Raw genomic sequence first — 23465 nt, forward strand, 5'->3', positions numbered from 1 at the left:
TACTTTTCTGATATTCATTCTATTGGTTTTTGAGAGTTTGATATTGAAACTCCAACTAAAAATCTTCATTTATTTGCTTAAAAAGGGGTAAAATATAGTAGAACTATGTAAATCTGTTCTGTCTTTTCCAAGTCTCTTGTAAATGCATTAACATACTTTCAAAATTTAAAAAGTAAAAAAGAAAGAGAAAAAAAAAAATGATGTTTCTATCAAGGGATAAGTGGTTCCCTGAGTTGAGAGCTACCAAGAGAGCAAGCGGGAGAAGACAATGGCACCCCACTCCAGTACTCTTGCCTGGAAACTCCCATGGATGGAGGAGCCTGGTAGGCTGCAGTCCATGGGGTCATGGAGAGTCAGACACGACTGAGTGACTTCACTTTCACTTTTCACTTTCATGCATTGGAGAAGGAAATGGCAACCCACTCCAGTGTTCTTGCCTGGAGAATCCCAGGGATGGAGGAGCCTGGTGGGCTGCTGTCTATGGGGTTGCACAGAGTCGGACACAACTGAAACGACTTAGCAGCAGCAGCAGCAGCGAGAGAGCAAGCGAGAAGAGAGCAGAGAGTTAACACGCAGGTTCACGAAGGTGGAGAGCAAGCACTGGTGGCCCGTGTACAGCTGGCTGCAGTGGCCTGAAGGAGCAAACAGGACTGAAAGAGAACTGAGTACGAGGAAGGAGACACAGCTAGCTGTGGAAAGTTCACAGGAGAAACTTGGCTAAGAAGGAAGTGGTGGGGTGGAGTGAGTAGGAGAATGGGAAACTAGTTTTTGGTTTTTTAGGAAAGAAGAGACTTGTTATATGTGAAGGTTAATGGGATGATCCATCACAGAGGGAGAGCTTGATGAGGCAGGAAATAGGAAATCTAACAGAATGCCACCCTGGAGAAGAGCTGAAGAGACAGGACAGAGCTCCTGGGAAGAGACAAGTGTTGACAGGAAGACAGGGGCTTCTTCTAACGAGACAGGAGGCAAGGAAGAGCAGCTGGGGGGTGTGCGATGGTGGGTTTGAGGGTTTGAAAGTGAGAGGTGGATGGAGTCTCATCTCCTGGTTTTACTTTCTCTGTAAAATGTGAGATGAGGTTGGTAATGTGAGGACTGGCGGGGGAAGTTACCTCCATGGTTTGAAGAGAACAAATATATATCATTAAGTTTCAGGATTAATCATAGAAAAATTGATCAACCTCTGGAGGGGCTGCGGAATTCTGTGTACATTACTCTAAAGTGATAAATACATTTTGTATTTTACCAATTCTAACATGCACTTCTGAAATTGAAATACCCTCTGGTATTGTTCCATGGTTTCCTGGCACTGATTCAGAGTTTAGTTACCTGTGTTATTTCTGAGCTCTCCATAAAGTCACCGCATCTTTCAATCAATAGCATCTTAGAGTCACTGAAATATGGTAATTCCATTTCTGCCAGGTTCAGCTGCTTGCATGCAGGTGTTCAGGGTTTCAAAGACAAGACAATAGTTGTCAGTCACAAAGAGACCTATTTGAGTCCACTCGGGGAATAATATAATTGTGATGTGATTGTAAGCACTGTCTTCTGAGGGGATCAGCTCTTGATTACTGGAAGTACTTCATCAGAAGTTTGGTCTATGAGTCCAATCTCAAGGATTTTATGCCAGGTTAAGACTCTCATAAAATTCTCTTGTAAGCGAAACTGTCCTGAGATGACAGTTCAGAATTCCTTCGCCAAGGTGTCCAATATGAGATGCTCAGGAGCTGTGTCCTAAATGGAGGCATGGTTATTGAAGGAAGGTCCCAGAGTGCATATTCTCCATCCATCAGATATTTATCAATTACCTACTGTATGCCAAGCAGTCTGTTAGTTTGGGGGTGGGGGGATAAAAATAATTAAATCTAGGTCTCTGATCTAACGGAGCTCACAATCTGCCATGAGAGACAGTTAAGAATCAAAGAGTTGTCACCAGAGGTATTTATTCATCCAATCACTTGAGTAACACATTTATCGAGCTCCTACAAGACACCAGCTACTGTTCTATGTGCTGAAAATACAGCAGTGATAAAATTGGACAGGCTCCTGCCTCCATGGTGTTTACTTTCTAGTGGGGGAAGAAAACCAACCAATATTTCAATAAGCATGATAATTTGCACTGGTGATATGTATGAAGACAATACATGGAATATCATAGACAATGACTGGGGTGCTGCTTTGGGGAGGGTACTAGAGTATCAGTCAAGCTACTCTGACAACATATAGTAGAAAATCTTATGATCATATCAATCCTGGGAGCACTAATTATTTATCAGAAAAGTCCAGAAGTTATCAATCCCAGGGTGGGTTCAGTAAGTTAGTGGTATCATTAAGGACCAAGACTTTTTCAATTTTTTTATTTCCCCATCTTCAATATATTGACATTTTCCTTTCAGTTGCAAGATGACTTCTATAGCTGCAGATGTTACATCCTCTTACAGCTGCCAAAGCCAGAAGGGAGAAAAGGGTAGATGAAGAGGGGCAAGATAAATTTCCCCCCTAGTGTAGCTCTCTCATTTTATCAGGAGAAATCCTTTCTAGAAGTTCCCTTATCCCCCAGCAGACTTCCCACTAAACCTCACTGAATACAAATGGCATCCATCTACATCTAATTCAGTGATCAGTAAGAGGACTTGTACTGTCACCTGTTGGTTCAAAATAATAATGAGTCATCAAGTCTAGATTTTTGGCAAGAAAGAAGAGAGAATGACCTTGGCTAGGTAAATAATGGCTACCAAATCAGAGGATGCCGCTCTGAAATGACATTTGAGCCAAAACCTAAATGATGAAGTGGTGCCAATCTTGTGTACCACGTATCTTGGTGGTGCAGAGAGGGACCTGGGCCAGGTTCGTTGGCGGTGGATGGTCTAAAAGCGGAGTAGACACTTGAGGCTAAGAATGAGTCAGCAGGTGAAGCCCTGGGTGGAGATGGGTGGAGGCCTTTCAGGTGGCAGGAGAGACCAATGGAAAGGAAAAGGGATGTGACACAGTTTGTAAGCAAGAGCGAAACGAACAAGACAGGTTAGGTGGCAACCCTGGTGAAGATGACTTCAGATGGGAAGATTCCAATCCCAACATTACAAAAGCCATGATAAGGTAATTATATGCAAAAGGAGGGCACTCAGTTTCACTTTAAGCCGTGGAGACTCCCTCAAGAAAGAGACAGTGGGTTTGGCGTTTTGGAGACTTGGAACAACATGATGAAAAGCTTCAACCAGTGTGCCATGTATGAGTCAGGGAGAAACTGGTGATGAGATTCAAGCCATGCTGGTGAGCTCTGCTTTATTAGTTTAGGCCAAGACTTGCCTTTTCCAAAGTTGAGAGTCCCTGGTAAAAATAGCTGAACTGGTTTTCTCCTGTGGGCAGTATGAGGTTGGGCTTGGATGATCCCCAAGAACACCTCTATCTTTCATATTCTATGTCTCTAGTAGATGCTCATGAAAAGTTAACCCAGCATATGAACTATGAGCTTCAGTTTCTCCTGTTGCCACAACTTTGCCATCACTACAAACTGGAGGTGCCCTTCCAGGCCTGCAGGCTGCATCAAGTGACCATGGACCAGTCTTCATCAACCCATCCTTGCTTTGGTCTCATGCATTTTCCACGTTTATGTTTCTCTTATTGATTGATTGATTAAGGGTGCTGGGTCTTAGTTGCTGTGCTTAGTTGCTTTCTCTAGTTGCGGCGAGCAGGTGGCTACTCCCTAACCGCGGTGCACAGGCTTCTCATTGCAGTGGCTTCTCTTGTCGTGGAGCACAGCTCTAGGGCACTCGGGCTCAGTAGCTGTGGCACACAGCATTAGTTGCTCCAAGGTATGTGGGATCTAGTTCCCCAACTAGGAATCGAACCTGTATCCCCTGTATTGGCAAGTGGATTCTTAGCCACTGGACAACCAGGGAAGTCTCACATCTATGTTTCTTTTTTTTTCCCCAACAAGACGGTGAGCTCTGAGAGGTCAGCAGTGAAATTTACATAATTTACATATATCCACTAATATAGGGGATGCTCGGGTGTATGGTACATATACTGTGAAAATACTGAATTTTCCCATCTGCTGGTGGAACTTGAGTTGGTTTTGGCCCCAAAGGGGATTCTCAGACTTCTTTCCCTAGAAGATCCAGAGCAAAAGAAGATCCAGGAAGCAAAATTAGGATGAGGGATCTCTGGGATTAAAAATGAGTGCCTCTTTCTGTGTTACAAGAACCCTTTAATACAGATTTTGAAAAATGCCACATCTTAGATAAATGTGAGTGTGGTTTTTGAACATGGACTTGGGAGAGCTAGAAAGTCCATAAATGCTAAAAAAAATTGAAAAAGATTTGTGAGGGTTTCAAAGTTAGAAATATGTGTAACTACCTATGTCATCTTCCAAGAGCCTTGGTCCTTGTATCTATCAGTAGAGGCTAAGTTATGCTGAAGTAACAAATAGCCCACAAATTTCAGCAACTAGAAATAATCGTCAACTTTTACTCATGCCCATCACAGGTCAGCAGGCCCCATACTTGTTACTCAGGATGGAGTGGCTACCATTTTAAATTGCTGGTCCCCATGGCAGAACAACTTGTATGACCCCATCCAACTACAAGGAGGTTGGGAATGGCAGTGCCACCTTGTACCTGAACTAGGGACATCCAGAGACAATTAGTGAACCATACAACCACAATCTTTGTGACCAGAAAGCCAACCCAAGACAGAGTTCCAAGCACAGACATTTGTGTTTCCTGTATCCCATTTTCAGGCTTAGGCAGATGCATGAGGATGTTAGTAGCTGTGGCCTAATACTACAAATCTTGTGCCATCTCTATAGTCCCGGATCATTTGCCAGAAAGAGAAGCCTTGGCCTTTTGTGAGAGTCTGCGTGTGTTCACCTAGTGTGTGACTCATCCATTTTCCTCCACGCTGCCCCTCCCACGGCAAGGGCTACTCCCAAGCAGGACTTGCCTGTCGGGCTGCAGGGCATATGGGGCTGGCTGCCTGTCAGGCAGAGCCCAGCCTGACTGTCTCAGCCAGGGGAGCCACCATTCAGGGCTAAATTGACTGCTCAGAGATACAGGAGCCCAGCTTGCTGGTTTGCTGTGAGATATGGCAAAGGGAAGTCTTTGACACCTGCGTCTCCAGCTGCCGGGAGTAGGTCGAATTTGCCAGTGACAAATTCGCCCGTCGTTGGCTAGCCACAGTGAGTAGCCCCATGACCTTCTCAGTCCAAGACCTTCCTTTGGAGAATTTCAGAGATGAGCAACCAATGAGGCTGTGTAGTGTGGACTTTCATTATTAATGTATACAGGGAGTTAGTCTTAAAAAGGAATTTGGTAACCTAGGGGTACTTGGCATAATTCAATAAGAGCACTAATCTGGTAGGAAAATATTTTTGTTTTAATTTATTACTCTCCACTTCTCTGATCCCATGCAAATAGAGTCCAGGAAACTAGAAACTTTAAAGGAAGTTTTCTTTGATGACTTGACAGTGATTAAGTACAGATACAGAAGCTAATTAACTTTTTTAAAATCATGATTTTCCCTCATCACACTTTGTAATGTTTTGTCTATAATTTTGGCTTATTATCAAGTCATCACCAGCCTTAAAGTCTCCTTGAATACAGAGGAATCCTTTTACACCCTTACACAGAAAAATCCTGCACTTCTAAGTGCACTTCTAACTTATGGCATTAAGAATTCCTGATCCTAAACACTGTTTTCCTGAGATCAGACTTTCTCAGAAGGAATACAAAGTTTGAGTAGAATTCTCTTGCCTTGTGTTCTTTGCATGGCGGGTCGAGGAGAGGTGGTAGACACCCAAACATCTCCATGTCCATTGATTTTCATGTTCCTCCTTAAAATAATGTTGAACTTGGTGCTTAATTTGATTCTTTCCTTTTTCTGAAGGATTCTTTGTATTTGTTGAGTGTGAATTTTGAAAGTTTAGTTCTGCTTAAAAACTTTTTTCCCTTTGAATTTTGACAAAATGAGTTTTCCCCTCTAAAGTAAACTTGCCGATTAAAGAATGAAGCTTGACTAGACCTCACGTTATTTGGGTTTATTAAATTTTCTTCTAGAAAGTTCATTCATATTTTTACAGTTTGGAAAAATCTGTTTATTTGTAGCTCACAGGAATGATTTCAGGTACATTTCTGGGCAAATCTTTAGCTTTAAAAACTGTACAACTGGGACTTCCCTGGTGATCCAGTGGTTAAAACTTTGCATTCCAGTGCAGGGGGTGAAGGTTATCCCTGGTCAGGGAACTAAGATTGCACATGTCTGAGGCCAAAAAACCAAAACACAAAACAGAAGCAATATTGTAACAAATTCAATAAAGACAAAAAAAAAAAAAAAAAAAACAACCCTGCAAAACTTAAAAGACAGCAAAAACTATTTTCTGTCTTTAGAGATATCTTAAGGTCATACAGACCTAAACCCCTTTCCAACAGTATTTGCATGATATCGAGTTACAGCTTCATTGTCTTTTTGCAAAATAAATGATATTTTGTAAACAGAAACCAAGGCTGTCATTCGAATATGAGGTGATCAGGGGACAGCTCCAAGCTTGGTGACCGCCTGATCTTTCTAAAATTGGACATGGGTGCAGAGGCACAGGGGTTGGGAATAGAAGTGGTTGGCCTGGGTCCAGCCAGTAATGGGATGCAGTATCCATAGACAATCATATTTTTAAATATGTCTGAAAAGAATAATAGAACTAACTTAGATTCAGTCTACTTTTATTATCAGGTTTTGGTGATTCTAAACCACATCAATGATATGATATAATACTTGTCACCTCGGGGGCACACCATTCCCCTCCCTCTCCTCCTCCTCCCCACACCTCCCCTTTCAGATGGAGCCTGGTATGTGAAAGGTTTGACTTGATTCACCAACTGGCTACTTTAGTGGTTGCTGCTTCCACAAAACCATAGCCTGTGGTCTAATTATCTTTAATCCCACTCTTTTGGGAATACACAGCTTCTGGTTTTTAAAAGGTCTTTCTCTGATGGCTCCAATGGTATAGAATCTGCCTGCCATGTAGGAGACCCTTGTTCAATTCTTGGGTTGGTAAGAAAAAAGTACATTCCTCTTAATGTAATCTTGATCTTTCAAGTCAATAAACCCTCTGTTGTTGTTGCTAATTTAGGGATGAGGTTATAGAATTTTATTGCCTCTGAATATTATTTCTGACTCTTTTGATAGCAATAAACAAACTCCTATGTCATGCTACTTGAAGCCCTGAAGGTGATTTTATGATGATGATACTAAGGTGGCTCATAGAACCCCAGGTATGAAATACAGGATCTTGAGTGTCGCCAGGATGCCATTTTAAATCTTTATTTTTCTTGGTGTATCTACTTCATTTTGTGCTCTTTTTTGTTTTATAGTTAGGGGTGTTCTCCATCCCATCACACTAACATCAGCTGGGGAGTTAAAAAAAACCCACGCACCCCTAAATGTTAATAATTAGTGCAATCTAAGTGAAAGATATGTAGGTTTTCACTGTACTATTCTTTCAACTTTTCAGTACTAATGAAATTATTCAAAATAAAAAGTTTTGGGGAAAATGTTAGTGTTTGAGCCTTACTGTCAGAAATTCTGATTCAGTGGTTCTGGGGTAGGATCCAGACGCTGGCAATTAAAATAAATAAATAAAGCTTCTCTGGGAATCCTAATGTGTAAAGTTGAAAATTACTGGCATGGGCTGCTGTCTCTTTCAGCTTCTGTAGAAGAGAGTGAGTGTTTTGAAAACAATGACACAATTTGAAAAATAGCTAAAATGGGAAATAATGGCTTTGGCTTATCAACAGATATTCTCAGGTGCATCAGTTGAGGACTCAATTTGCATTTCTGTTGGAGGAATACATTGGACACCTATTATTATTATTACATTATTAATCATTTTGCCTAGATAAACCCTCACCCCACCCACGCTTTTCTAGAAACTGCCTACGTCTTCCATGTTTACTGCACATGGAGCTGAAAGATGGGCCTGGCCACAGCTGATTGGATTAGGGAAAGGCAGCTGACCCAAGCTGGGCAGACCAGTCCTCACCCCAGGAATCTTCAGGAAGGAAAGATTAAGACGATTCACCACTCAAAGATCTTCATTACAAAAGTTTGAGAAGATACATTCCAGCAAGACCTAAGTGAACACAGAGAAAAGGCACAGAGAACTAAAAAGAATGTGACAGCTAAGGGACCACAGGAGAAGCAGTGTCTCTATTCTGTAACTCACACCTGAACAGGACGGACATATCATTTCAGGTTTAGGAGTTAGGTGATGCTTGTTTCCATATTGGGTTTTTTTTTTTTTTAACTCCTCATTATTAAAAAAAATAGTTTTATTTATCTTTAATTTAATTTTTGGCTGTGCTGGGTCTTCGTTGCTGCGAGGGCTACTCTGTTGCAGTGCTCAGGCTTCTCAGTGCGGTGGTTTCTCTTGTTGAGGGGCGCCGGCTCCAGGGCGAGAGGACGTCAGTAGTTGCAGCTCGTGGGCTCAGGAGTTGCAGCTCCCCCGGCTCTAGAGCACAGGCTCAATGGCTGTGGCGCACAGGCTGAGCTTCTCTGCAGCATGCGGAATCTTCCCAGGTCAGGGAGCAAGCTCGTGTCTCCTGCATTGGCAGGAGGATTCTTTCCCACTGAACCACCAGGGAAGCCCCTCCATATTTTTTTTTTTTAGTTTCTGAAGATCTTTTGGGAAACATTCTCCTCTTTCTATTTATATTAGAAAATATTCATGATTTCCATATGTGTGAGCTGTGAACAGCTATTTTCATATATACACAGTATAAATAAAGAATACCAAATGTCAAATAAGATGGAGCTAAAGTTCACAAAGAAGATAACTCATGAGACTGTTGCACCCTATTGACTGATGTTCCCATTACTATTATAAAATTATATGTGTATATATACAAAACACTGCTACCTCATACTAATATATTATCAAAGCTCTTCATAAACATTTTTAATATTTGTGCAATATTCCCTTATATAGATTGATCAGAATTTACTATGCACTGTATTATTATTTGACAGTTACATGTGCAGTCGCTCAGTCGTGTCTGACTCTTTGTGACCCCATGGATGTAGCCTGCTGGGCTCCTCTGTCCATGTAACTTTCCAGGGAAGAATATTGGAGTGGGTTGCTACTTCTTACTCCAGGGGATCTCCCCAACCCAGGGATGGGACCCCGGTCTCTCTCGTCTCCTGCACTGGCAGCCGGATTCTTTACCATGAGCTCCACCTACTGTATATTATCCAAGCGTGATCAGCAAACTTACATAATCATGCTTTTTCCTGTACTTCAAGTTACTTCTATATGATGGAGTCCCAGAAGTGCTTCAGTGCCACAGTAGTTTGGGTTTACCTAGTTACTTAGGCTTCCTTTCCAAATTTTGTATATGTTTATGATCTCTTGAATTTATCTCAGCTGCCTCTGTCAGAGTAAATTCCCTCTTTGGTTTTGTGGTGACTCATGAGGCCGGCGGTTCTTGGGGTACACTTTTACCAAGTGCCTGCATAGACGCCATCAACCCATGTTCGTGCCTGTTTGCTGTTTACCTTTCAGTGTGAGTCATTCATTACTCACCATGGCCTGAAATCTGCATGCATAAAGAGAAAAACATGCAATTCAAAAGGAGGTTCGTGAAGCTTGCCAAGGCTCAGAGGAACCAATGAAACTGATGGAAAGTTTAAAAAACTGGGCATCTGGAGAAAACAGAGGACTGACTTACATAAACATATCAGAGGAGGTAGTTCTGTGGGTATGGTTGGGGTCATAGAGCATCCTCGTGCCCAAGAATTTGGCCCATTGACCAGGGTTAGTGCCTTTACTTCATAGTATTGGAGAGGTTCAGTCACTCAGTTGTGTCTGACTCTTTTCGACCCCATGGACTGCAGGGCATCCCTATCCATCACCAACTCCTGGAACTTGCTCAAACTCATGTCCATTGAGTTGGTGATGCCATCCAACCATCTCATCCACTGCCGTCCCATTTTCCTCCTGCCTTCGATCTTTCCCAGGATCAGGCTCTTTTCCAATGAGTCAGTTCTTCGTATCAGGTGGCCAAAGTTGGAGAGGTTGCCTCTGGGAAATTCCTGTTAGAATGTACACTTACCTGGGATGATTAAATCACAAGCCATTAATATTCACTTCCGTATTATTGGTAGTCAGCCTATCTGACTGAAGGTAGTTCCTTCTTGGCAGTCAGAAGAATTCCAAATGGCTAAGATTCGAGAAAGGAGGTTATTGGTGTGGCAAAGTTTGCTTCAGAGAAAGGAAGGAGCTTTGTCCAAGGACAGAGATTTTAGACTGGAGTCAAAATGAGATCCTGAACATCTGGGCACAACATGGAGATGACTCAGGATGAAGACTGAAGGAGTTCTGAGGGCAATTCTACTTAGTTTGTATATTTCTAAAAGATTATTTAAATCTAGATCTCTCTATCTATCATCTGTCTCTGAAATCACTGTTTTTGTCTGTCTCTGTATATCTATGTGTATAATTTTTTTTTTTACTGAGAAATAGAGATAGTGATCAGTTCTTTTACATCTCCAGTGAGGACAGGAAGGAGGACAGGGACAGATAGCTGTAGTTTAAAAACCCCTTAATCAGGAGTCAAAAGAATCTGGTTCTTCCAATAACTTGGTGTATGACCTTGGAAAAGCTGCCTGTTATCTGGACAATTTCCTCTTTGATAAAAAAGGGAAAATGGTAACTTTTTTGTTTACCACATAAAATTTTATGAGGTCAAGGTGAAAGTTATGTGTGAAATGTTCTGAAGGAATTAACTCCATACAAAGATCAGCTCTTTCTTATATCAGAAAAGATACTGGAAAAAATTGCAGATCTGGGTTTAAATCTTAGCTATGCTACTTAGTCAGAGAAGGCAATGGTGACCCACTCCAGTATTCTTGCCTGGAAAATCCCAGGGGCAGAGGAGCCTAGTGGGCTGCCGTCTATGGGGTCGCACAGAGTCGGACACAACTGAAGTGATTTAGCAGCAGCAGCAGCAGCAGCAGCATGCCACTTAGTAACTATGAGGTTAGCCAGGGTCAACTTTCAGCCCCTTAATTAAAAAAAAAAAAATTGTGGCAATCACTTAGTTACTTAGAACTAACCAAAGGCATTACAAGAGTGAATGTAAATATAGTGTCAGACATATAGTAATAGACAGTATCTATTTTACCAATCTCTTGCCTTTTATAGTGTCTGCATTTAGGTAGGAGGAGGGGATTGGTCATCGGCTAGGGGTGAGAGTACGATGTCTACAGGATAGACGCTATGGAATATTCCACCCCTGAGATCATCTGAAATGTGTTTCCACAGTCTGTCTGGGTACATACATAGTGTTTTGTGGAGCTCACTAGAAGCCTCAGCAATTCACCTCGAAACCTAATTATGCAAGTAGGAGCCGCAGACTCAGCTGACCAGGCTGGTGACTGAAATACTCCTGGGTGTCTGATCTAAATATGTCTGGAGTTTTCTTGACTCTTGTTTGTGTTTGCCATGATTACTATTCCAATACTTTCTTTTTTTCCTAGTCAAGATTTAAGGGTTAAAGTTGTAGAGTTTTTCCCCCTCAAATCACTCTATAGAACTGCTCTGGTCTCTATCACTTGTGTGTGTGCTGCTGCTGCTAAGTCACTTCATTCGTGTCCGGCTCTGTGCGACCCCATAGACGGGAGCCCACTAGGCTCCTCTGTCTCTGGGATTTTCCAGGCACGAATACTGGAGTGGGTTGCCATTTCCTTTCCCAATGCATGAAAGTGAAAAGCGAGAGTGAAGTCGCTCAGTTGTGCCCGACTCTTAGTGACCCCATGGACTGCAGCCTACCAGGCTCCTCTGTCCGTGGGATTTTCCAGGCAAGAGTACTGGAGTGGGGGTGCCATTGCCTTCTCCTGTTTGTGTGAGTGTGTTTAAATTAAGTAGATGTTTGTTTCTGATGGAGCCATATGCAAAACACATGCCAGGGTGTGTTTTGCAGCACCTGTGCTTTCTTTCTGCCTGTTTAGTCTTTGTCACTCAACCTATGGCTTTGGGGATAGAGGAATTTGACATAAAGATAGGAAGAAATATTTCAGAATTGAATTGCTAACAAATTTGGGAATTGCTTTGCGGAATCTGAAACTTGGGGACACTTCCTCTCATGTCTACTTGCCTTGCTTTGACTTCAAGAGTCCGGAGATCTTCAGGGAGCAAACCCCAGCCAAGTTGCCACCCAATGGGTGGTGCTTCAAGAGTGCCATTAGACTGTGACTTCCCGAGATCTTGAGGGGACCTGGAAAGTAGTCATTCTTGCTGTCATTGTTTAATTTCTATTTAGGACACCATTGTTTAATTTCTGTTGGGCATTGCTTGGAGACGGGAAGCTCATCTTACGTTTGTTGAGAAAAGACATAAATGAAATTGTAAGCACTTTTGTCATATTTAGAAAGTGGCCAGCAGAGGATGAGAAAACATTCTACGTTGAAACGTTATCTCTGTAGATGTAGCTATTGTAATCATTCACGTTGCTGAGTTTTTTGTTTTTTGTTTTATTTTTTTATTTTGGATAAAGGAAAGGGGAGCCATTTCTTAATAAAAAGCATTCTGGCATGCTTTTGTATTTGGCATGTTTCACTGTGTGAAATTTCAGAGCTGAGGTGATTGCTTCATGAAATTTTTTTTGGTGAGAATCTCAAGAAGTGACTTTTCTCATGTTGTACATTCTGGAGAGATAAACCTTTTCTGAAATAAATGTCTTTAATAATCTTTTTTTGGCTTGAGCTGCATGGAATAAATACTTGTTTAAATTAATTACTTAGTTTAGCGGAGCTAGACCTTAGTTGCAGCACTCAGGACCTTCAGCTGTGGCAGGTGGGATCTAGTTCCCCAACCAGGGATCAAAACTGGGCCTCCTGCATTGTGAGTGTGAACCTTAGCCACTGGAGCACCAGGTAAGTCCCTGGAATCGACATTTTTAAACATCTGTTTGAGAGGAAAGCATTCCTCTCCAGCTGTTCCTGACTTTCAGAAAGGTGTGGAGCAAACCTGGGAAGGCAGGTCTGGACCATCAGAAAGCTTGACTCTTTGAAAATAGGGAAGAAGGAGGCTGGGTGGGGGGAGTGGGTAGTCAAAGATCAGATTCCTGTTACTCTTTTGCCACTATACTTTTACTTCTAAGTTTTCTGCTTGCCCGGAACTAGAGGAAGAGCTCATGACTTTGGCTAACTGTCAACAAATCTGGAAGAAAAAGGATTTTCCTTAAGTCCAGATTAAAATATATCACTTTTAGTAACTCAGACAGGGAAAGACAGATAATAGTATGATATCACTAATATGTGGAATCTAAAAAAAAGCTGATACAAATGAACTTGTTTACAAAACAACAGACTCACAGACTTGGAGAACAAATATAGGAGGAAGCAGGGGTGGGGTGCGGGGGGGGGAAGGGATATTTAGGGAGTTTGGATTGACATGTACACACTGCTGAATTTAAAATGGATAACCAACAAGGACCTACTGGATAGCACAGGAAACTACTATGTAACAATTTAAATAGGAAAAGAATTTGAAAAAAGAATATATATATATGTGCGCGTGTGTGTGTTTAACTGACTCATTTTGCTGCGCATCTGAAACTAACACAATATTGTAAACCAACTACAGTTCAATTAAAAGAATTCTTTTTAATTAAAGGAGAATAAAATACTACAAGACCTTCGGAAAACTGTTAATGATAGTCTGAAACAGGCACTGCAAAATATTTTAAATTATCATTAGATTTCAGTGAACTTCAGCTAGACAATTATTTCAATGCAGCAAACATGATTTTAAAATGTAATTTGCCTAGTCTTTAAAACAATGGCATTGTTTTTTATAGAATTATGCATGGTTGGGATAAAGACTATTTCTTTTTCAGCTATTTGATCAAATAGTTAGTATTAACCATTGCAAAAGCTCCTGGCCTTTGTTGATGACATCCAAGTCTTCTCCTTCCATCTAAAAGCAAAGAAACAGTCAACACCTCTCAAAGAATATCTTACTCAGGGATGAAAAATATTGAAGTTATTAGAATTTATATCTATAAAGCATGGACTCTGATGCAAATTATCAGTTCTTCCAGTCTCCCTTCTCTCCCTCCCACCTTTACTCTTTCTTATGGAATTTTCTATGTCCCCATCATGCATCCAGCACGGTTCCAGATGCTAAGAAATCATTTTAGTTTTGACATCAGTTTTGGCAGAAATAACAATACCAGGGCATGTCTAAGATCAGTTTTGAAGAAGCTGCTACCTACCTATGAAAATACAGCTCCAGAGTTAGGTGGAAATGAGGGACCATAGGTCAAGCCTGGTGCTTACTCTCCTTCAAAAGCTATTTCTAATCTGAGCTTGCATGTGGAAATGCCAGCTCACCTTCTACCCTAGCCACCCACAGGTTTCTCAGCCCTGCCTAACCCAGAGAGTATACCATCCTTCCTGCTCCCCAAATATGGGCCGGCATGTCACACCCCAGTAGGCAGATGCCTTTGGAGGGATTCCCATGCTAGGTGTTACATGCAAGACAACAGCAGAACTTGAAGGTTATCACAGCGATTGCTTGCACCTCCCAGGGCCAGCTGGTGTGCACACCTGCAGCATCCTGGTAAGGTCTAGGGAGACCAGGGGCCCCCACCTCTGGAGCAGGGGGACCCAAGCAGACAGCACTAAGGACAGAACCCAGTCTCAGGCTGACTGGTTCTGCATGGAACATCGAAATCTTCCAATTGGAGACATTTTGCCTTTTTGTTTTTTCTAATAGCCAGAAACGCAACCGCCGAAGACGATGACTCAGATGCTTTTGCTCTTGCTGTACGGCTGCGTGTTTCTTTTGGCCACAGAGTCCTGCAGGACGTTATGCCAGGTGAGAAGAGGGAGGTGGGAGGATGAACCGGTGGGGAGACCAAATGGAAACTAGAACCCATGAGTTTGCCAGCCCATCTGAGCTGAAGGGTATGTAGAAGAAGGGGTGAAAGTGAAAGCCGCTCAGTTGTGTCTGACTCTTTGCGACCCCAGGGATCAAACCCAGGTCTCCCACATTGCCGGCGGATTCTTTACCAGCTGAGCCACAAGGGAAGCCCAAGGACACTGGAGTGGGTAGCCTATCTCTTCTCCAGGGGATCTTCCCGACCCAGGAATCGAACTGGGGTCTCCTGCATTGCAGGCGGATTCTTTACCAGTTGAGCCATGAGGGAAGCCTGAAGATGGGGTAGAATGCTCCAACCAGAAGAAACTGCAACTGCAGGCCACCAAAACCCATTTTAGCCAATAGCTGCCAGTTATTTTCCCATCTGCTTTTTCCATAATTTCCTGAGATGCAAAGGGCTTTGAATGAGGTAAGGGTAATCCACTCTTCTTCCCTATCCTTTGATGGTGAATCTTTCAGCGGCTGGTAAACAGGGTACTGCCTCTTCCTTAAAGGCATCTGAGAATGTGGAGGCTGGGAGGAATGTGACCTTGACTGTGTGTGTGTTAGTTAAGTCATGTCCGACTCTTTGCGACCCCATGGTAGCTTGCTAAGCTCCTCTGTCCATGGAGTTCTCCAGGCAAGAATACTGGAGTGGGTTGTCATTTCCTTCTCCAGGGGATTTTCTTGACCCAGGGATTGAACTCGGGTCTCCTGCATTGCAGGCAGATTCTTTACCATCTGAACTATAGGGAAGTCTCCAAGCTTGACTGGGAGATGGCTAATGGCATTGAGTGAGCTGGACTTAGGAATGGTCCCGGCACCGTGAAACACTGTCCCACCCAAAATGGCATCTCCTTCGAGAAGCCTGATGGTGAACACCACCAATGGGCAGGAAGGAGAAGTGAGCACCTTGGTCAGGTGGCAGCCTGGATGGGAGGGGGTTTGGGGGAGAATGGACACATGTGTATGTATGGCTGAGCCCCTTTGCTATTTACCTGAAACTATGGCAACATGGTTAATCAGTTATAATCCAATATAAACTAAAAAGTTAAATAAAGAATTCTTTCTAGAAGTTTCCAAACAATATTCACCCTGAGTAATGTGCCCCTGGATGGGAAATTTCTCCATGACTCCCCTCCCTCTAATACTGAGTTACAGCCCAGTTTCTGGGAAAGATTAGAGACCCCCTCAGAAAGGCCTTTTCTAGGAGGCACCCAACTCCACAGCTCTGTACTATTTCCTCTTCATGTCCTCATCCGTACTCTTCCACAAGACAGAACTTGGAGGCTGAGCATGGGAGGCTGGCTTTGTTTTCTTGATTATCAGGGACTCACCTTACCAGAGATGTTCCATCCTTTTCTTCTCAATTTACAAGTTGCTAGGGGCTGAGCTTTTTGGGGGGCGCTGTCTGTCTTCCAACCTCTCTCAGGCAATTCTGAGGGTTTAGCGGGTGATGGGTTTACAAGTGTCTTGTTCACAGTATTAGTCTGAGGATTGTTGTTATGTGTGTGTGTTAGTCGCTCAGTTGTGTCTGACTCTTTGCGACCCCGTGGACTGTAGCGTGCCAAGCTGCTCTGTCCGTGGATTGTTACTAGCTGAAGCTTAAGCGGCCCAGATCGGATACCACCCTAGAAATGAAGAGATCAGGTGGGTTTGTGTACGTGGACTTTGGCAGATTAACTGGAAGTGAATCAGTTCCTTCACTTAAGAAGACAGTTTCCAGAATTTTTGTAAATAGCATACTATTGCCTTCTGCCCTCCTATCTGACTAGCAGGATGTGACCTCACTGGAGTCTGTTTAATGGGCCAAGTGTTATCCAGAATTGTTCATTTTGAAGTGCTTTATTATGGTGCATTGGAGATCATGATCCACTCAAGATGGGCTAAGGGCATCTTGAAATGCTTGCACTTTCATGCATCTATTTATTTATTTATTTGGTTGGCACCGAGTGGCGTGTGAGATCTCGGTTCCCTGACCAGAGGTCAAACCTGTGTCCCCTATATTGGAAGCATGGAGTCTTCACCACTGGACCCTCAGGGCAGTCCCTCCAGTAATAAATTAGTAACAATATTTTTATAAATAAACTGCCAAAATTTCCTTCCTACATTTTTTGGCTGCATACTTACATGTCAATAATTTTGCAGTTTTTTTCTATAACAAAAATAGAAAGATGATTCAGTTTACCTCTAAAATTGACGATCAGATTTTTTTCATTCTTATGGCTAGTCAAAAAAAAAACAACCTTTCAGCTTCTCAATTCATTGTTAATAATATCATGTAAACATGTAAGAAAGACTGTTTTCAAATTTGCTGCTGCTGCTGCTGCTGCTAAGTCATTTCAGTCGTGTCCAACTCTGTGTGACCTCATAGAGAAGCAGCCCACCAGGCTCCCCCGTCCCTGGGATTCTCCAGGCAAGAACACTGGAGTGGGTTGCCATTTCCTTTTCCAATGCATGAAAGTGAAAAGTGAAAGTGAAGTCGCTCAGTCATGTACGACCCTCAGCGACTCCATGGACTGCAGCCTTCCACGCTCCTCTGTCCATGGGATTTTCCAGGCAGGAGTACTGGAGTGGGGTGCCATTGCCTTGGGGAAATCAAATCTTTTTCATATGTTAGTTGCAAGATATCTTGAGCACTTAGGATTTTCTTGTTCTATGACTAATTGTAAATACTCTGAGAACGAATGCCTCTTATATGTTGATGTCCTCTTTGTAATGCAAATATGACTGCAAAATTCATAAATATATGCTATTGAAGCCAAATTAAACAAATACCCAAATCAACTTCTACCCAAAACAGCTATATCCTTCGAGTGCTCTCCAAAATAAGGGAGAATGTAAAGGAGGGGGAGTTGGGAAAAAAAAAAAAAAAGAACTGAATAGATGATGGCTAAACTATTTTGCTTCTGAAAATTTAATAAAACATATGATAATGATGGAGCTTCCGTGGTGCCTCAGTGGTAAATAATCTGCCTGCCAATGAAGGAGACGTGGGTTTGATCCCTGGGTTAGGAAGATCCCCTGGAGAAGGAAATGGCAACCCACTCCAATATGCTTGCTTGGGGAATCCTATGGCCAGAGGAACCTGGCGGGCTACAGTCCATGGAGTTGCAAAGAGTTGGACATGAATTAGCAGCTAAACAACAACAATGATCACGTGAACATGTTGCTGGACTCTTTCAGCACATAGAAGGGGCCCATGCAAGCAAGGGGTTCTGCAGCTTAACCTTCATTAATTTCCAGTAAGTCCACATCTGCCCAGGGTGTATTTCCTAGATAGAAAGCAGATCATTCTTCCTGGAGTGGAAGGAATTCTCCTGCTGAATAGCGATGGAAAGACATCTGTTCAGGCTGAGGGGAAATGGGACCATGGTGACAAATTCATGGTCTTAAATTCAGTGGCATGCTGGCGTCAGAGCCGATTCAGATGTGGTGAAAGTGAATCACTGGGTGCTTTTGACCTGAATTTTAATTTTCCCTTCCTAGGCTGCCAACAAGAGCAAGGAGCGGGTGTCTACCAGGCCACACGGTATGTTGGCAGCAGTTACTAACAGTTGGGTGTGTTCCTATTCAGCTGTCGTAACGCAGAGCTCTTCTCAGCCCTCTATCTCATGGCATGGTAGATGGCACACCTCGATGGCGTGTATCTGGACTTTTTTTTTTTACTCTTCTCATCTTAAATTGTACCTTTGACCCCTGCTCCCTTCTTGCTCCGTCCTGGTCTGAGAGTTCTTTGCCATAAATCCTTTGGATTGAACTAACTCAAAATGGAGCAGTGGCTATGGGGGGGTCTATGAGACCCCATCGATGACATAACTCCTTGTAAAGTTCTGGAGCTAAGAAATTTATTTTTTTGTATAATACTTTTTTAAATTTATTATTCTTTTTAAATTGATGGATAATTACTTTACAGAATTTTGTGGTTTTCTGTCATACATCAATAAGAATCAGCCATAGGTACACACATGTCCCCTCCCTTCTGAACCTTCCTCCCATCTCCCTCCCCATCCTACCCTTCTAGATTGTCACAGAGCCCTGGTTTGAGTTCCCTGAGTCATACAGCAAATTCCCACTGGCTGTCTGTTTCACATATGGTATAGTAAGTTTCCATGTTACCCTCTCCGTGCATCTCATCCTCTCCCTCCTCCCCTCCCCCCATGTCCATAGGTTGGTTCTCTATCTCTGTTTCTCCAGTGCTGCCCTGAAGATAAATTCATCAGTACCATCTTTTTAGAATCCATATATATGTGTCAGTATATGATATTTATATTTCTCTTTCTGACTTTGTATAATAGGCTCTAGGTTCTCCCACCTCATTAGCACGGACTCAAGTGTGTTCCTTTTTATGGCTGTGTAATATTCCATTGTGTATATGTACCACAGCTTCTTTATCCACTCATCTGTTGAGGGATATCTAGGTTGCTTCCATGTTCTAGCTATTGTAAATAGTGCTGCAATGAACATTGGGGAACATGTGTCTTTTTCAGTTTTGGTTTCCTCCAGGTATATGTCTAGAAGTGGGATTGCTGGGTCATATGTGGTTTTATTCCTAGCTTTTTAAAGGAATTGGAGCTGAGAAATTTCTTAGAGAATATCAGGCATGCTGGCTTCCAAACTGTGTTCTTGGGGAGCTGCAGGCATGAGGCATGTTTAGGGGGTTCCTATGGGGTAAGAGAGGGAGCTAGTGGACTGAACCATGGGCTCTTCTCTCTTACTCACTTCAGCTGGGATGGTACCATTTTTATCTATCTTAAGCCTTAGAGTTCAGGATACTAGTTTGTTGGAAATAATAGGAGGTTGTCACTGAAATAGATGATGACCTCTGATCTATTTCAATCGTCCTGCGCTTTACAAAGAAAAGACACCTGATGTCCATAGGGCTGATGCGCCTTCACTGTGTGGACACTGTGGTAACTGGCCCACGTGGTCCAGAGCCCAGACCTCTCCATGCAATGCTGACACCTTTTCTTTCCTCAGGTGAATGCCATGGCACTTGTGTGGACAATTCCTACTGCAGCCAACCTTGCCCTCCAGACACTCCCGGGGATATGGGGTTTTTATGCAGGCAAAAGAAATGGCACAAAGTCACTGACACCTGTCGTACTCTCACTGCCTTCAACATCTTTGAGGTAACATCCTTTCTCCCACCTACAAAGTGGAGCCCCACACTAGCAGCACAGCACAATTGACAACAGTCAGGGCATGGACGCAACCTAAATGTCCATCAGCAGTGAGATGGATAAAGAAGTTGTGGTATACATATACAATGGGATATTGTGTGTGTATATATATATATATATGTATATTCAGCCATAAAAATATATATATATATTCAGCCATAAAAATGAATGAAATTGGATCATTTGTAGTCATGTGGCTGGACCTAGAATCTGTCATACAGAGTGAAGTAAGCCCAAAAGAGAAAAGCAAATATTGTATATTAAGGTATATATATGGAATCTAGAAAAATGGTACAGATGAACCTATTAGTAGGGCAGGAATAAGAGACGCAGATATAGAGAATGGACTTGTGGCTGTGGCAGGGGAGGGGAGGGTGGAACAAACTGGGAGAGAAGCATTGACATATAAGCACTGCATGTAGAAAACAGACAGCTAGTGGGGAGCTGTTGCAGAGCACAGGGAGCTCAGCACACTGCTCTGTGATGACCTGGAGGGGTGGGATTGGGGTGGGTGGGAAGGAAATTCAAGAGGGTAGGGATATATGTATACATATAGCCGATTCATTTTGTTGTGCAGCGAAGACTAATACAACAATGTAAAGCAATTATATTTCAATTAAAAAAAATAAGAAATCAGCAATGCATGTAGCACTCACTAGGGGGAAAGTGGATGTGACGCTGTGTGGTTGGTGTGTTTGTACCTGTCCAATAAATCCATCAGTTCCAATAAAACTATATTTACTAAAAAACAGGCCATTTTTGGCAATAAGGAGAAGGCAATGGCACCCCACTCCAGTACTCTTGCCTGGAAAATCCCATGGACAGAGGAGCCTGGAAGGCTGCAGTCCATGGGGTCGCTGAGGGTCGTACATGACTGAGTGACTTCACTTTCACTTTTCACTCTCATGTATTGGAGAAGGAAATGGCAACCCACTCCAGTATTCTTGCCTGGAGAATCCCAGGGACGGGAGAGCCTGGTGGGCTGCTGTCTATGCAGTCTCACAGAGTCGGACACGACTGAAGTGACTTAGCAGCAGCAGCAGCAACCTGGTGACTGTCACCATAACCTGGTGATGCAGTGGTTAAGACTCTGCATTCTTCCTGCTGAGAGCCTGGGTTTGATTCCTTGTTCTGTAACTAAGATCCCACAAGCCATGCAACATGCCCTGCCCCCGCTCCCACCCCAAATCAGGTGATTATCCTGGGGCCATAGTTTGCCCTGCTTGCTCTCAAGGGTGAGACTCAAGCCTGAATCCATGGGAGATCTATCAATACTTTCAGTCCTCTATGGATGTCCCAACAGATTCATCCAAATTCAGCTCAGAATTTCTATTTAAAAATATGCTCATATCTCATGCTTTGGCCCTCAGGAATAGTAGAAATAAGCTTAGAGGGTACTAGAAATTTACCTACAGAATGAATGTGCAGCACACATACACAGAAGAAGTCAGAAGAGGTGTGCTAAAGACCACAGCTGCTATTTTGGGCAGGAAGCAGGTGGCTGGCAAGGCAGGGCTTTCCTTTTCTGTTGAAACACCCTGGTATTGGGCAGGTAATTCACAGCGAGTATGAACTTGAGAACGTAAAATACAAAAACATTATGCAGTATACCATCGTGTAATCAGACTGTCCTAAATTTTGGTAAAACTCTTTTTCTATTTAAAACAAAAGGAACATTAAAAAAACTTTTTGTTGCTTTTTGCCATTTCTTAGGCAGATTTAAATTCGGTTCAAACATTTGGAGGATCAAAAATAAGCGAATATACCCACAAGCCTGAGACTATTACAGATTTGTTAATGGAAAAGTGTCCGCAGGATCTGTCCTGCGTGATTAGGAACATTCAGAAGTCTCCCCGGATTCCAGGAAACATTGCTGTGATTGTGCAACTCTTACACAACATCTCCACTGTGCCAATGACGGATGTTGATGAGGCAAAGATGCAGGTGAGTGGTGGTGAGGATGTGGTAGGGAATCATCTTGATGGAAAAGGAATGCAGGTGAGCTGGATACTCTGTGAGCTTTTGGGGGTCTGAGAACCGTGTTTTTCATCTCAGTATCTCCAGTGCTTAGCACAGCAAGTGTTCAATAAATTGTCATTGAAAAGTGAATGAAGAGCTAATGAATAGAAGAATGAAAAAGTGAAAACATGCAATCAACAAACATTTAGAGAGACCACTTATGGGGTGTGGATTAAACCCCGGTGTACATTTCCAGGGTCTATTTGGCTACTGGAAACTGAGAACCATGGTAGATCTGCAGAGAGAAAGACTTTTCTTACTTTCATCTGGAGTCAGAACAGGTTGCAAAAAAGGAAAATAACTGAGTGCAAAGAAAACAATCATACATATCTGCCTCAGGAATGTAAAATGGAACTGGATCCTTTTTTTTTTTTTTTTCGCTTTGATCTTCAAAGCAGAGGATATTAAAAAGTAAGTTTAGCCTCTAGGATTGATTTCCAGTTTGGTATGTTCCTATACGTGGGGCCCCCTGATGGCTCAGCGGTAAAGAACCCACCTGTCAATGCTGGAGCCACTGGTTCGATCTCTGGGTCAGGAAGATTCCCTGGAGAAGGAAATGGCAACCCACTCCAGCATTCTTGCCTGGGGAAAACCCATGGACAGAGGAGTCTGGCAGGCTACTGTCCATGGGGTCAAAAGAGAGTCGGACATGACTTAGCAACTAAGCAACAACAAATGTTCCTATACAGGGTGCTGCACACAAGTGGGATGCATTAAATGCTAATTATGTAATAGGTGCTCTGACCAGAGTAAACAAATGTTAGTTTCGCTAAGGTATGAAAAGGAATTGATGACGGCAATGGGCGCGGGGGAGGAAGGCATTGCACAAAATCGGAAGAAGGCAATTCCCTTGCAGCACTAACCTCATCTGGGAGTCTCATTAAGATACTGGTTCTACATAGACATAGAAAATAGACTGGTGCCAAGGGGGAGGGTGGCGACGGAGGGATGGATTGGGAGGTTGGAATTAGCAGATGCAAACTAGTATATAGAGAATGGATAAACAACAAGGTCCTACTGTATAGCACAGGGAACTGTATTCAATATCCTGTGATAAACCATAATGGAAAAGAAATGCAAAAGAATGTGTATTTATATACATGTGTGTGTAACTGAGTCTGTTGCTGGACAACAGTACTTAATACAACCCTGTAAATCAACAATACTTCAGTTTTAAAAAAGGATGCTGATTCTGATTGACTAGGTCTGGGGTGGAGCCTGAGATTCTGGATCTCCAGGCAGTTCCAGGGGATGCCTTTGCTGCCAGCTGGAGGATCACTTTTTTATGTATGATGTTAATTATTTATTTATCTATTTTTGTATTCTTGGCTGTGCTGGGTCTTTGTTGCTGC

General features: G+C 42.7%; 1 protein-coding gene across 1 annotated transcript in view; it reads left to right on the forward strand.

Annotated features, from left to right (window-relative positions):
• The first annotated feature begins 4922 nt into the window (after positions 1-4922).
• The window catches only part of LOC138425106 (putative adhesion G protein-coupled receptor F2P), a 36505-nt gene continuing 17962 nt past the window's right edge, over positions 4923-23465 (forward strand). Inside the window, exons 1-5 of the mRNA XM_069562737.1 lie at positions 4923-5176; positions 14768-14869; positions 18401-18443; positions 19892-20043; positions 21808-22038. Coding sequence (XP_069418838.1) covers positions 14792-14869; positions 18401-18443; positions 19892-20043; positions 21808-22038 — 504 coding nt within the window. The 5' untranslated portion in view covers positions 4923-5176; positions 14768-14791. The remainder of the gene's footprint in view (positions 5177-14767; positions 14870-18400; positions 18444-19891; positions 20044-21807; positions 22039-23465) is intronic.

Source organism: Ovis canadensis, chromosome 20, assembly GCF_042477335.2.
Source record: "Ovis canadensis isolate MfBH-ARS-UI-01 breed Bighorn chromosome 20, ARS-UI_OviCan_v2, whole genome shotgun sequence".
NCBI lineage: Eukaryota > Metazoa > Chordata > Mammalia > Artiodactyla > Bovidae > Ovis > Ovis canadensis.